The 15,159-nt window shown below is 39.0% G+C and overlaps 1 protein-coding gene across 3 annotated transcripts in view; it reads left to right on the forward strand.

Annotated features, from left to right (window-relative positions):
• Positions 1–12,519, forward strand: part of stx1a (syntaxin 1A (brain)) — a 98,045-nt gene extending 85,526 nt beyond the window's left edge. Inside the window, exons 7-11 of one of the 3 annotated variants that reach the window (XM_084717780.1) lie at positions 714–787; positions 879–1,013; positions 4,833–4,943; positions 5,168–5,278; positions 12,088–12,519. In XM_084717780.1, the coding sequence (XP_084573906.1) occupies positions 714–787; positions 879–1,013; positions 4,833–4,943; positions 5,168–5,278; positions 12,088–12,165 (509 nt within the window). In that variant the 3' untranslated portion in view covers positions 12,166–12,519. Of the gene's footprint in view, positions 1–713; positions 788–878; positions 1,014–4,832; positions 4,944–5,167; positions 5,279–8,537; positions 9,036–12,087 lie in introns of those variants that run through there. The other 2 variants (XM_084717778.1, XM_084717779.1) reach the window with 2 other exon arrangements.
• Positions 12,520–15,159: the final 2,640 nt, after the last annotated feature.

Below are 15,159 nucleotides of genomic sequence, written 5' to 3' on the forward strand. Positions count from 1 at the left end.
GTCAAGCAAGTGACTCAAGTTTGTGACTTAAGTCTGACTCAACTTGAGTCCCCCACTCCTGCTAAAAGTGGCCATCGTTTTTGCTCCATTTTATGTCATTTTCAACATATTTTTCAGTGTGTTTCAATGAGAAAAACTGAAGGTTACAAAGTTCTTAAGCTTGGCAATACCAAAAAATAGTGTCATTTTCTAAGTAACGAACAGAAAAGTTGCTAAGTGATGTTGGTTTGAGTATTGAGGATTTCCACACTTGAGATAAGATAAGATTTAAAAAAATTTTTTTTCCAAATTGGGAGAATCATATTTAGACTCTTTCTATCTTAACTTGATGAAGAGCAGAAGTTTTTATAATATAGCATCTACGCTCAGCCTAAATTATGACTTCACATACACTGCTGTTCAGAGATGGAAGAATAAAAAGTTTAAAATGCAGTATAGACAGATGGATAGAGAAAAAATGAGCACGTGGAAAAGAGGCACACAGCTCTTGTGTTAATTAATCCTCAGACAGACATGGAGGAGGAGTGGAGGAGGAGCTGAGTGCTCTTCATCCACTGTAGTTTGGAGAACCTTTTAATCCAATAGCATGGTACCTACACTTATTGATTCCTGGGTTTAAATTTAATGTAACAGTCACACACTAAATCTCTTTAATGCCTACACGCATTATTTCTGTTATAGATATTTATGAATGCGTGTGTTTGCCCCTCCAGCTGGAAGAAACACAACAAATGAGGAGCTGGAGAGCATGTTGGAGAGTGACAACCCGGCCATCTTCACCTCGGGGGTGAGTGATGCAATAAACGCAACGTGAACACGGAGAGAGAAAATGTAATTCTGCTCCTCTGTAACTCTCTTCCTCTGTCATACCACTTCAGATCATCATGGACAACATCACCGAGCAGGCTATGAATGAGATCGAGACACGGCACAATGAAATCATCAAGCTGGAAAACAGCATCAGAGAGCTCCACGACATGTTCATGGACATGGCCATGCTGGTGGAGAGCCAGGTGAAAACACTGATCCTCCCTCAGTACCTGCAGCGGTGTGGTTAAAATTCACTCATAAAATCCATCTGCCAGCATGGAACATATAAAGTTACAATTCCAGTTTCTAGATTCAGAATTTTTTACAGTCAGCGGTTTGAAAGGGTGTATAATAACTATGCTTATGTGCACAAAATTGTAATTTTTTTGCCCTTTTTCTGAAAGACACAGTATTCCTACTGATATGTTTATATGGCTAATTAATTAGAATCAGAAGCTTCCTGATTGATATGAAAAGGTTGTTAATATTTGCCTTAACACCAAGACTTTTTATGGTCATTGACTTACATAGACACACTACTCCTTTTACTCTGTGGCTCCCCTGCAGATTTTCAAATGACTTTTACCTGACTGCTGATAAATTCTCAAACTAACCATCATAACGTTTTACTAAAACCAAGTATCTGGACAACTGAATGGTATCATCATTTAATTTAGATGGATCAAATTATGTCTAACAACAAAAATTTATTCAGATGGGGGGCTGTTTTCTGACATCATCAATAGATGCCCCAAACAGGTTTACAAAGCAGAATATACATGACATGCATTAAATAAAGTGATCTACATACCGCACTGCTACATCAGTTCTGCGTCGCCGCCTAAAAACCCCATTTGAGGTGCATCTTCCGAATGCGTTGTATACATGTCCAAATGATGCTCCTTAAACCTGAATAATGTAGGCGTGTCCCACATGTTTTTATCTGAAAATGCTGCATTCGTAACTAAGCTTATTTCAGAAAATCCAAACATAATTTTCTGTTTATGCGACCCGTATCTAATTCAGAATATTGTCAAATATTGGGAACAACAGTAGAAAATTACTGTGCATGTAAATGTAATAAGTGGTATAAAACCATTAACCAGCAAAGCATGCTGCTTCCTATCATGAAAATAACTCCACTTCAGAAGACAGCAACTGGCAGTCTTTTAATTTCCATACAAGTTGTAGTGTTTATTAGTTTAGATATCGGCCTTTCTGTGCCAACAGAGTTGGATGGAGGTTATGTTTTCAGCTCCATCTGGTTGTCTGTTTGCAAAATATCTCAGTAAATTTAGACAGAATTTGGGGCACAGATAAATATTGGCTCAAGGATCAGTTGATTAGAATTTGGTGATTATTTGGATTTGGGATTTCTGCCATTAGATGTTGCGTTTATGAGCTGGAAGGAAAATCTGACATCTGGGACTTTCAAGTTGGCACCTAAACAGCGTGGCATTAGTTTTCTGTTTTGTATGAGCATTAAATTATAAACAAACCTAATTTTTATACAAGCTTTGGCCTGCTGTGTTGAGAATAGTTTAGGATTAGTTTAGGTTTTCCCTCTGGTTGTTACTCTGATGTTGTAAAGGGTACAGTGTACTGAGGAACTTGCATCACCCAGTGAGCAGTGAACATGGTTTGCAGGTTTGCACTGACAATATGCTGTTCCCTCAGCACACAGCTTCTTCAAAGTCACATACGTCGCTTATCCTCTAGTGTACAAGTTGCCTTTGCTCTTCTTAGTGAAGTGTTGAGCTTTAGGTAAATCATTAGGGCTATATGTGTGACTGTATGAGTGAGTGGGCTGAACCCACAGAGATTCACTGAAATACTCAGTCTGAATTATGCTAACAGGAATCTGACAGCATGAATAAGAAAATATGCTAAATAACTAATATGAAAGTAAGTTGTTGAATGTAAGTGATATGAATTGCAAGGAGAGCACAATACAATAGCAGGCTTCCCATAATTGTAGTGTGTCAGTGATAATTGTTTAATTGTCTACTAATTCAGCAGTATGTGTTGGTTTGTGTGTTATATTCTCCTGTCATGCATATGAATGCTGAATGTAAAGAATTCAATTAACTAACCCTTCCTTTATTAACTTAGTGCAACATCATGTAAGATAATATGTGAGCCTGTTTGTTAATTTTGCCTTTCTCAGCTTTGCACACTCTTTTCCCTCTTTGTTTCTTTTTCCACAACACGACACTGTCACCACTGCAATGACTCTAAGCTCTAGAGAACAGAGAACGCTCATCCTCTATCAAAGCAAGGTAATTTACCAGTGATTCCTCTTTTTTTTTAATGCTGAAATCATTGTTGCATGACAATCTGGTTAATCTCAACATTTATTGTAATGGAGAAGGGTTGATTCTTTTTTTGTTTGTTTTCTTTCTTTTCTTTTTCTCTGGTAAGTGATAAATGTATTTTTAAGAAATATTGATTTAAATATTCTTAATGATTTATACTGCTTTCATAAATTAAAGTGTCAGTAAGAAGGAATATGTGAAGCAGTTAGTGTCTTTTTGAAAGTCTTCACAGTGCAAATGTCTTTTCAGTTCGAGATGCTCATATAGTATGAATATGAAACTCAGCTCCAAAAAAGTTGGAATGCTGTGTAAAATGAAAACAGAATGCAATTATTTGCAAATTCTTTTCGACCTATAGTCAATTGAATACAATAAAAAGACAAGATATTTAAGGCTTTATACTTTTGTAAACATACTCTCATTCTGACTCTGATGCCTATAACACATTCCAAAAACACTGAGACAGAGGCATCACCTTCTCTTTTAACCACACCCAGCAAGTGTTTGGGAACTGAGGACACTGGTTGGACACTAGCTGAAGTTTTGAAAATGAAATTCTTTCCCATTCTTGATATAAGACTTCAGGTGCTCAACAGTTCATGGTCTCAGTTGTTGTATGTTTTGCATCATAATGCACCTCACATTTTCAACAGGAGACGGATCTGGACTGCAGGCAGGTCAGTCTAGTACCTGAACTCTTTTAGTATGAAGCCACGCTGTTGTAACACGTGCAGAATGTGTCTTGACACTGTCTTGCTGAAATAAGCAGGGACGTCCCTGAAAAAAAAACGTCATCTGGATGGCAGCATGTTGCTCCATATGTACAGTATATGAGTATAGTTACCCATGATGCCATGGGCACTACTGTTGGACTGTTGACAGACAGTTTTTCCGAAATTAGTGAACTTCACTCCAGCCTTGTTTGTGAATGTCTGAGCCTTTGGAGAATTCCCCTTTAACACCCTTTAATATCATGATACCATCAACTGTTTTTAATTAACCTGTTTGTCTAAATGCTTCACAACTTTCTCACTTTTTTGTTGCTTTTTTGAAATGTGTTACAGGTATCAAATTCAGAATGTGTATATTTACAAAGAAACAATCAAGTGTATCAGTTTGAACATAAATATCTTGTCTTTGTACTGTACACAATGGAATACAGGTCAGAAAACAGTTGCAAATTATTGCATTATATTTATATTTACGTTTTATTTAAGTTTTACACACATTTTGCCCAACGTTTTTGGAAGTGGGATTGTATAATTGAAGAAACTGGAGGAAAAATATGTTAAACATTCATCAGGCCAGTTTGCGTGTAGGATTTAGTGGCATCTAGAGATGAGCTTGCAAACACTTTGCCTCACCCTCCCCTTCCCAGTGTGGAGGAGAAAGTGGCCTCATGAAAAACTAGAGCCAGTGTTTAGTTTGTCTGTTCTGGGCTACTGTGGAAACATGGTGGTCAGACATGGCAGACTACATGGAAGAGCCCTATCTAGATATGAAGGGCTCATTCTAAGGTAACAAAAACACAACAATTCTCAATTCTAGGTGATTATACACTAATAAAAACATACTTATGAATATTATATTTAATTTCGGCCATATTTTGCTAATGAATTCCCTTAAATCTCACACAGAACATCTATGAAATCTAATTCTTGATGTGGGATATGGTTACATCTGATGTGGTCTCTTGTTTTTGTGCAGGGTGAACTGGTGAACAACATTGAGCGGAGCGTGCTGGGGGCTCAGGAATATGTGGAGCAGGCTAAGGAGACCATCCCAAAATGCAAAAAGTTCAAAAAGTGCGGCAAAAGGGTGAGATGCAAGATGCACATATTTTACAAACTGACTCATTATTTCTCTTTTTTCTCCCTCTTTCCTTTCTCCCTTTCCGCTTCCCCTTCACCCATTATTACTCCCGTTTTCCTCCCCTCCCCTCCATCTGTATCCACTCCTCCTCCCGCCTCCACATCTGGCTCCCTCTTTCTTCTTCCTCTCCGCATGTCTTCCACACCTCCTCTGTAACCAACCTCTTCTAGGGGGAAATGATAGACCGCATAGAGTACAATGTGGAGCACTCAGTAGACTATGTGGAGAGAGCAGTATCAGACACTAAGAAGGCGGTTAAATACCAGAGTAAAGCCCGGAGGGTGAGTCACATGTGCAACTTTAAAATGCATGTGCACAAACATGCTATTACATGAAGAAGTGATCGATGGCCTCAGAAACATTGCATGTGTGTATCATAGTGTGTAACTGTGAGTGTCGTCAGTGTGTGTGTGTGCATGCTCACCTGTAATGTATTCTGCATGTGGAGCATGTGTGTTGTGAGAGTATTTGACCAGGGGCGCATGAACCTCAGTGGATACTTCTGCTTTTATCAGATTAAAATTACATTAAAAAATCTATCCACATATATGTGTTGAGTAGGAAAATAAACGCACAAATGCAATCACAAATTGTCCCAATAAACAGTAAACTACTAGCTAGAGTGCACAGTCTGCACTGGTGTAACACCTGAACACCACCTGCAGCTGAGAGATCAAGAATATTAAAGTATTGAAATGTCCAGCATTTGTTTTTAATAAAAAAAATAAAATGCGATTTCTAAACCTAGGTGATCAGCTAAATCAGGGTTGGGCAACTGATTTTCACATGACAGTGGCGGTTCTCAACCAGTTTCACTGGTGGGGGCCAGGCTTTGGCCAGTTATAAGTAATAGCATGCAAAAAAAAATATGCAAAATACCATGATTGGTGTTTATTTCAGTAACATTGTGTCAGCGCTGCAAAAAAATGATAATTGTATTATTATTGTAGGGTCTTAGAGGTTGGGGGTCACAGGGGGTCTTGTTGTGCTGTAACCTTATCACAAGATTTAAAGGTAAAACATGCAACAGTGTTTGCAAACACACCATTTAAAGTTGGCCCCTCCTTCCCGGCTCAATGAACAAGAGAGTGGGAGAGAGACAGAGATAAAATGAAGTGTGAAATGAAGTTCAGTCTTTATGCTAAGGAAAGCCAACTGGCTGCTGACTCCAGCATCCTATGTACTGCACATGAGTGGACTCCACAATGTGTACAAGTGTAGCCAGAAACAGGACTGTGGGTGTGCACCAGGAAAACTCAGTGTGTCACATCTAATTTTCTCTCAAACACAGAGTGGGTTTGTAGGTGCTCATGTCCATCTCCATATAGGCATGCCACAACAAAGCCATACCAAAAAAGTGCGTTACTTATTATACATTGTACTTTCTTTGTACATTCAGTCCATTCTTTGATATTTTAAACACTTTGATGGAAATGATGCGGTGTGTCTACTTTTTGTTCTACACACGACTTAAACCCTCATCTCCAGGTTGAAAGTGTTGTGCTTGTTTGAGACATCCATCCACCCAACCCTGACTTCTCTCTCTTTACACTTCTCCTGTCATATTTAGTACATCCACTAGTGGGTGCTGACTAACACTAAACAGATTTATCGGATATGTCAGAATACTTTGCTTGCGCTCACAACCAATATGCACATTTTTCAGATGAGGACAGGCTGTGTGCCACCAGCCTCTCTGGGCGGTAGAGGCTCACCTGTGGCTACACCACAGCACTCCAAGTGGTAGCAGTACAAAGCAAAGCAAACAAAAAAAAAAAGAACAAAAAGGGGGGAAAGGAGCCAAAGCCTAGGATCACCATATATTATTATATTATATGGAAAAAAAACAAATAAACAAATAAACATAACATCCAGTTTAAATTGTGTGAAAAAGATATGGAGCATCAGTAGTTGTGCTGATAACAGGGTACTTCAGCTCACCTTACTGGGCTGCAAGAGCAGACAAAAACAGCTGTGGAACAACTGGTCTCCGATGGATAAAGAGGGTTATTCACCAGCGATTGTCCTTCCTTCATTCAACAACCTTCACCACAGTGGAGCAACTGTGCCCCCTCTTGGTTTTTCATCTATAATAGCACCCGCAGGCAGTCAGTAAGTAGGTAAAGCTTTATTTATATAACACAGTTACAAAGTACTTCACACAGACGCAAAGAAATCAAAAGAATCTAAAAATGACAAACACAGAAAAAGGAATTAGAATACAGCATAATAATAGGCAAAAGTAAGAAAAACCAAAACAAACACTGGAAAATCATACAGATGCAGTTTTACAAGCAGCATACAACAGTCCAGAGATACTGCAAATCTAATTGATTGGGGTGGACTGTTCCAGGGGATTGGGGCTAAAACAGCAAAAGCAAGGTCAGGGTTGTTTCTAGCTTCTCTGGGAACCTATGCAAAATCTTGTTTGAGGGCCCCTCTTTTATGAAACTAAGAGGGATTCCAAACCCACTAAGATGGTCTGGGGACATGCATTTAGGATTTAAATGCATCAATCTGGTGCACTTCAAAAGGCAAGCAGGCTAGATCTGTGAGAAGCTCTTAACATCTTTTATTTTCTCTCAGATTCAAATCAAACATCTCAAGTTGACACCAACAATTTAAGCCAACATAAAATGATAATAAATGGGAAACACTAACAGGATTCACAGATTCTGCACCATATCATCTGCCAAATGCACATAAATGAGGCAGAAGCTTCCTTAAAATGTTTATTTTACATGTTCAGAACATTGAATGCCAATGAGAATACTGAATACTGATTACAGATCATGACTACATTACTATACACTGCTTGGGGGATCCAGGTAGCTTCAGGGGCCCTGTGCAACCACGTAGTCCACATGTAGCAAGAAACAGCCCTGGGCACGGTCACCTTTTGTTTTGCAGTTTGAGCAGGCGATGGATAAAAGGCCGAGATTTGAAGAACGAAGCAGTCGAGGGCTGTAATATGGAGCAAGAAGATTAAAAATGTAACTGTGAGCGAGGTCATGCAGTGCCTTATATGTAATCAGCAGGGTCTTCTAGCTCATTCTGTTTAAAGGAAGCGTGTGGAGGGATGCTATAGGGGTAACGTGAGACAGAGAGCAGGATTTGATTAATAGTCTGGCAGCTGCATTTTGAACCAACTGTAGACGACTTAGGGAGATTTTATTGAGACATTGTGTAAAGGGAGTTAGAAGATGAAGATTCAGATCTGTAGAGGACAGGACACATCTGATTTTATATATTTATTAACTGAACAAAACAGGCCTGAATGAGCTTGATTGTATGATGCTCAAAGTTCATGCACTGATCCAGAAGAGGTGGAGGAGTTTCATATATCACATGACCCCAATTCACTCCAAGGGTCATCTACATAATTATTTCTCCACTTGTAATTAGACTGTTTCTTTCCTTCTCTTGCTTTCATTTATATCTTTCTTTCTCTCTGTCTCTCATCCATTTTCTCCCACATCCACTGAAGCATCATCTGACACTTTGCCCTCCTTGTGTCTCCTCCCATTTCACCCCATCCAGAAGGTGATCCTGATAGGAGGTTGTGTTGCTGTGTGTCTGACCATCATCATTATTTCCCTCGCAGTTGGACTCAGTTAGGACCTTAAGAAATCCCCAAAGAGCAGACAGGGCAGGAGGTGATGCCTCCTGCTCATGTCTTCAGCAGTTAAAATGTACTGTATGGATTAGAACAGCCGTACAAGACTTCCCTCGACCGTGCTGCATTCTTGGTGAAAACAAGCGCAGTTTAAGTGCCAGCGCCAAAAAGAGCAGATTCGTGTCAGTCATGAGCATGTCAATGTTGGCTATGTAATTAGTTTATCATAACATCAAAGTGAACAGACTACTAAAACAAAATAAAAAAAATAGTGTCTTAAAAGTTGACAGATGTCAGAAATGCATCACCTGGGTCCAGTGTTTCAAAACCATTAATCTAGATCAGAAAGATCCAGATTTTGTTATCCCTTTTTGCTGTCCCAGATAAAACTGATCTTTTTAATTTTTTTTCCAGGTTTTTCAAATAATAGGCCTCCATCTTTTGGTCAAAGTAACATTTCATGAACACAAATATGAATATCTTTGACAGCATACTACTGTCTTTACTGATTAAAAGACCCTGAGCGTGTCTCATTGAACATCCAGCTGGTCTAACTGGGTGCAGTGTCACCAGTGGTGGGTCAGGGTTGTCTACTTGGGGTCTCCATCGCAGTGAAGAACCTTGCATCCTTTAGTGATATTATGAAGCATGATGCAGGTGAGAATTGTGTTGTACATGTGAAATGCTTGTTTTTGCACTGACCCATTTCACACAACAGCTTGGAGTTTCTTTGGTGTTCTATTCTTGCAGCTTTGAAATACCCAACAATAACAATTGATCTGAATTCTGTGTCAGACTGCATTACCAAATCCGTATACCAGTTTTGTAGGATCAGGATCACATATCCTGGTTTTAAAATACCCACATTTTAGATTTAATCCTATCTGGATAATTCTGATCTAGATTAAAAGTTATGAAATACTGGTGCCTGGGAAATTCAGTAAGGTACTTGGATATATCAGGATATTCCACCTCTGACCACTCGGTGGAGTTGTTCATCCACATTGATGGAGGCCGACACTTACCAACATCCATTTAGTTATTTTTTGTAATGTTGCAGAAAGTTGATCGGCTAAGACATAGCGTGATTGTTCACCTGACAGGCCAGTATATTTGGGCTCTTAATAGCTCAGAAATGATGCGGTTTTCTTAGACCTCAGAATTTGTATTGACCGCTAGTCAACACAGAGTGGCTGTTTTCACCCAAAAAGGGGCAGAGGCTCGATGCAGGATCACAATATCCAGATTGTTTGCTCTCATCTATAGTGGGTTCTGTAACTGCTCGTCATGTATGAAGCGGGCTTACAGTACTGCTCAATGTATCTGTGCACTCAAATATTTAAACTTTTTCATGCATTATTTTTTAAATACTTTTTCTAAATTAAACAGTCGAAAACCTTGAGGAATTAACTTTCTGTCTATTTGTGCCATGGTTCACATACCGTTGTTATTGTCATGTGCATGTCCTGCTGTCTTTTGAAGAACTTTGATGCATGATTTTCTACAAACAAAGCTGCAGATATGTGGATATGTTAACTGATAATCAAAATCAATGTGTGCTGTTTTCTCTAAGCACACTCAGCATACAGTAAGTTCATGAACAGTCAGTCTCCCACAGATGTGTCTAACATTGATCATGTTCTATGAATCCATGATCACTGTTTTAAAGATATAAACTTTGTGTTGTTTGTAGCATTAAATGAAAACTTTGACAAGTTGGGAAATACACTTAATCTTTTTCTTGCTAGGAAGGAGATGAGAGGAATGATACAAACTGTAAAAAATGTGGTTTTATGGAGGTTATGTGCTGGACTGTGACTTTGAGTCTCTGCTGGTTGTGTGGCAACCTCACATTAATGACAATATTCCACTGAACCTGTCATCACTCATCAGATATTTTTACAACAAACATATACCGTCTAATCTTGCATATCAACACCACATGCCTAAACTGCACAGCAAACAACACAAACAAAAAAGTTTGCTACAGCAGAACATAGAGTTTGGTGTCTTGGTGCTGAGTTTAGCCACTTGTGGCTCCAGCATGAAAATGGTATTGATCCTCTCATTTAACTATGGTCTGAAAGCAAATAAGTGTCAAACTATTCCTTGGGTTAATGGAGAATTAAATCCACTGGCTGTACATGTTGGACATTGGCTGTTCATGAACTCATCTGGTGGAATGCATGATAAAAAGACATTTTACAATTTAACTTTGCTTTAAAGTCACTGTGTGGATTTTTAATGAAAAAGGAAACAATTAGCGTCACCGCATGTCTTACTTTAAAGGGATAGTCTGGATTATTTGAAGTGGGGTAGGCCTGTTTCCTACAGTAGATGCCGGTCAATACCAGCACAGTACCAGCACAGAAGCTAAGCAATATAGTGCTGCATCTTTTAGCCACTTTAAAAAAAAGATTTTAAAAAAGTAAATGAATAAATATCAGTTTAAGTGTATGCTACGTTTAGAATATTTTCACCGCTTTACCTTGCCATCAGACAGCCTTTTCTTTTTTGGGGGAGGGGGGCTTTTTGCCTTTATTGTGATAGTGACAGCTGAAGATATGACAGGAAAGGGGACAGAGAGAGGAGAGGGGATGACGCAGCAAATGGGCTGCAGGCGGAAATCGAACCGGCAGCTGCTGCAGAGGACTAACAGCCTCTATACATGGTGCATACGTCTTACCAACTGAGCTATAGGGGCGCCCAGACAGCCTTTTCTATCAGGAAACCACAGTTATGTGAGTCAAACATTGCTCTCTCTTGCAGAACACAGGAGTTGCAGCTCTACTGCTGCTTCAGTCTGTTAGTTTGTTTGTGTTATTGTGTGACTTCTGTGAATCTGAACTAACATTTTAAAACCCCAGTATTTATACTTAAGTCACACAAAAACATACTAACAAACTGATCGAGGCAGTGAAAGACTAGCAAAGACTAGCAACCATGCTCTGCAAGGTAAAATGAATGATTTTCAGAATGGAGTCTGGTTAATATGGAGCAATATTTGGCCTAAATAATCACAGTTTCCCAACGGAAAAGGCTGTGTGATGGGAAGGTAAAGTGGAGGAAACATTTTAAGTATAAATTTAAATATTCCACATTTCACACATAGTGGCTTTAAGTATGAGAGTGATTGAAGTTTGAGGCATGTGTGGATACACTGTATGTTGCTTAATGTGGTGTGAACAAAATGCAGGAACCAGAAATGGTTTTAAAGTAGAGTAGGTGGAAATGCTTTTAAACCACAGTCACAGTCACACTCCAACGTCATCAGACACTTTAAAATCTTTTACCCAACTGCATTTCATTTCTCTGCCTTTCCTCTAAACTGCATTTTGTTCTGATGATTATAAATATTGTCAGTTGTGTAAAAGTAAAATGCAAGTGATATTTTTCTAACATGTTTTCCTCTGCACCCCATTTGCTGCCCTGGATGACTGTTTATCTGTTGTTGTTGTTGTTGACACTATTCAGAAGAAAATTATGATTATTATATGCTGTGTGGTCCTGGGAATTGTCATTGCTTCCATTGCCGGGGGAATGCTGGCCTAAACCTCCACCGCGGTCACACTAAAAGACACACAGACACGCAGCTGCACACACGACAGAGCAAAAACACAACAGATTCACATTTTCAGTTTCCTGTTTTCATGACTGCGATCTGACACGATTAGCGCAAAAGGTGCATTACATACTGTACGGCACATTTTACACGCGGTGTACAGGGCCAGAGGTGTTCTCGCATGAGTTGCTTTTTTGTAAATGTGTGGTGCTGCAAACTGTTTATCTGAGTGTTGAGTGTTGTCAACGATATGATGTTTCCAAAAGTGAATTCTTGAATGAAAAAGTCACTAAATGACATGTAACACTATACTAATACATTCCGACTTCCAGATATGACAATTATTCGGTTATAATGTCTATTTTGTGTTGTACAGGCCACTAATCTGCAGTGTTTTCAAAGCCACGTTATCTATTTAAACCTCTGTTTTTTACCTCTGTAGACTGGGGATGGTTGCAACAAGGAGCAGTTGCAACAAGTCTGTTCCTCCAATTAGAAACATGCCACATGCTCAGTTTGACCCTCTCTCCACCAGGAAGACAGGAGACACACACAACACAACAGTATTTTTCAACATAAACAAGTCATTGAAGGGTACATGAGAGGATAGGTCACTTAAATCTAAACTTTTATTGTTTTTTTCAATATACACCAGTTATAGTGAGGTAAATAAAGTTGTACAAGGATGGCTGACAAACTTGGGGTAGACAAGAATGAGCTCCAGCTTCAGCTTTATACAATAAATACATGTTTAATAAAAGTTGTTGCATTGTAAATTGTAATATTCTTCCTGTCTCAAACTGAAATATAGAGATTTAATAACATCTCTAACATCTGCACAGTGACTTATGATAGGCCTGTGTTGGTGATGATAGGTATTACTGAATAATTTAGAGCTGCAACAATTAATCAATTATGAATCAATTATTAATTGCCAACTATTTTGATGATTGATTAATCTGTTTGAGTAAAAGTAAAAATTCTCTGATTCCAGCTTCTTGTATGTGAATATTTTCTGGTTTCTTTACTCCTTTATGACAGTAAACTGAATGGCTGTGGTAGTGGGCAAAACAAGACATTTGAGGACCTCATCTTGGGCTTTGAGAAACACACTGATCAACATTTTTCACCATTTGTTGACATTTTAAAGACCAAACAACTTACAGATCAGTCATGGAAATGATCGATTGACTAGTCAGCAATGAAAATAATCATTAGTGGGGGCACCCCTGTAGCTCAGTTGGTAGGGCGTGTGCACCATGTGCTGAGGCTATCAGTCCTCTGTAGTGGCTGGTTTGATTCCTGCCTGTGGCACATTTGCTGTGTCATCCCCTCTCTCTCCCCCTTTCCTGTCATATCTTTGGCTGTCCTGTCTAAATAAAGGTGAAAAGCCCAAAAAATAACCTTTAAAAAAAAAAAAAAGAAAGAAAATAATCATTAGTTGCAGCAAATGAGTAAATAACACTATAGTATTATTGTATAAATGAATAATTCCCGAATATTATAAAAAGAAAAACAATGCACATTTTCAGAATACCGTTTCTTATTGAGACAAAAAAGCAAAAATGTAATAAATTTTGAACATATTGCAACCGTCGCTTGATTGTATTGCAACTGTCCCCAAGGTTTGGGTCAGTTGCAACATCAGACTTATTTCATTCAAATTAAAATTGTGCATGTATGAGTAATTAGCAGACAGATGTCAGTTTAATAGAGGGTATGCACTGATGTCACTTTCCCACCACAACACTCCCCCTCAGTCGGACTGAGTGGCAAAGCATCCTGCAACATGGCTAACTTAACTTAACCAAAGACATGGTGGTCCATGGACATTTAGTCAGGAATCAGGTTTCCTGACATTTAAATGTACCTGATTTTGACACTGGGGAAATACACAAGCAAAGAAGGCATACAAAAGTGGTCGCTTGGTCGTTCCGTTATTTCAAAACAGGATTTGCTGTGAAATTAAAGTTACGACAACACCAGTGGATATTCTGGCTGTATGTGAACAGGTCTGCACAGGTATTTGAGACATGTTTGCATGAAGCACTGAGGATGTACGATTTGACAAGAGATTGTTGCACACACGATGCTAAATATCTGATTCATTCATTGATTCATTCGAGTAACATTAGTCAACACATTATAGTACTTGAGGTATAATTTTACCCAAATGTCCAATAAGCATAACACAAAATGCCAACTGCAAAGCCACGTTTCAGTACCAAAATTCCAGTTGTTTCTGTGAATTGCAGCGATGCATTTGCTTCTCTTTTCTTTAACTTTCAGCAGTTTGCAAAAACATTGCTCCAGTGTTTTAACAGTCAATCGCACCATAGATCTTTGTCATTTTCAGATGCATTTTTGTGACATTCAAGAGTCATCTTTTTGCCACTTTGTGGTTGTAACCACAGTGACTCCGCACACTGTGGTATCACATGCATACCCTCTATATGTAAAGATTGGGTTGATCTAGTCCAAATGGTCTCTGAGTAACTGAGAGAAATGTGTTGCAACCCTCCCCAGTCTCCCCTACTCTGTCTTTTTCCTTTGTCTCTCTGATGTCGTCTACCTCCCTTCAAAGCCCTGCATGGTTTAGTTGAATGTAAAGTAGGTGTTTGTTTTCTATTGCAAAGGGGAAAGGAGACATGTTGGGTATTTTGTTAGTAGAATCATCACACTGCCAAACTTTTCTAATTCATCTCTTGTAGTTTATTGAAGGCAGTGCTACTGTACTTAACTTCATCTGGCCTTACCGGTTCTGCAGCATTTCTGACCGTTGCTCCAGTGTTGGATGTGTGTGTGAGTGTGTGTGTGCATGTATATGTGTGAAAGAAGGAATGGGTGTGAGTTTATTTGTAGCTCCATGTTTGAATGTGCAGACTGCCAGTCATGCACTCTGAGAAATAAAGGTGCTAAATAGAACCTTAAAGGTTTCTTTGGCTTGTCCCCACAGGAGAACCCTTTTTGGTTCTTGGCTGCCT

This window comes from Lutjanus erythropterus, chromosome 4 (genome assembly GCF_056507025.1).
Source record: "Lutjanus erythropterus isolate fLutEry1 chromosome 4, fLutEry1.hap2, whole genome shotgun sequence".
NCBI lineage: Eukaryota > Metazoa > Chordata > Actinopteri > Lutjaniformes > Lutjanidae > Lutjanus > Lutjanus erythropterus.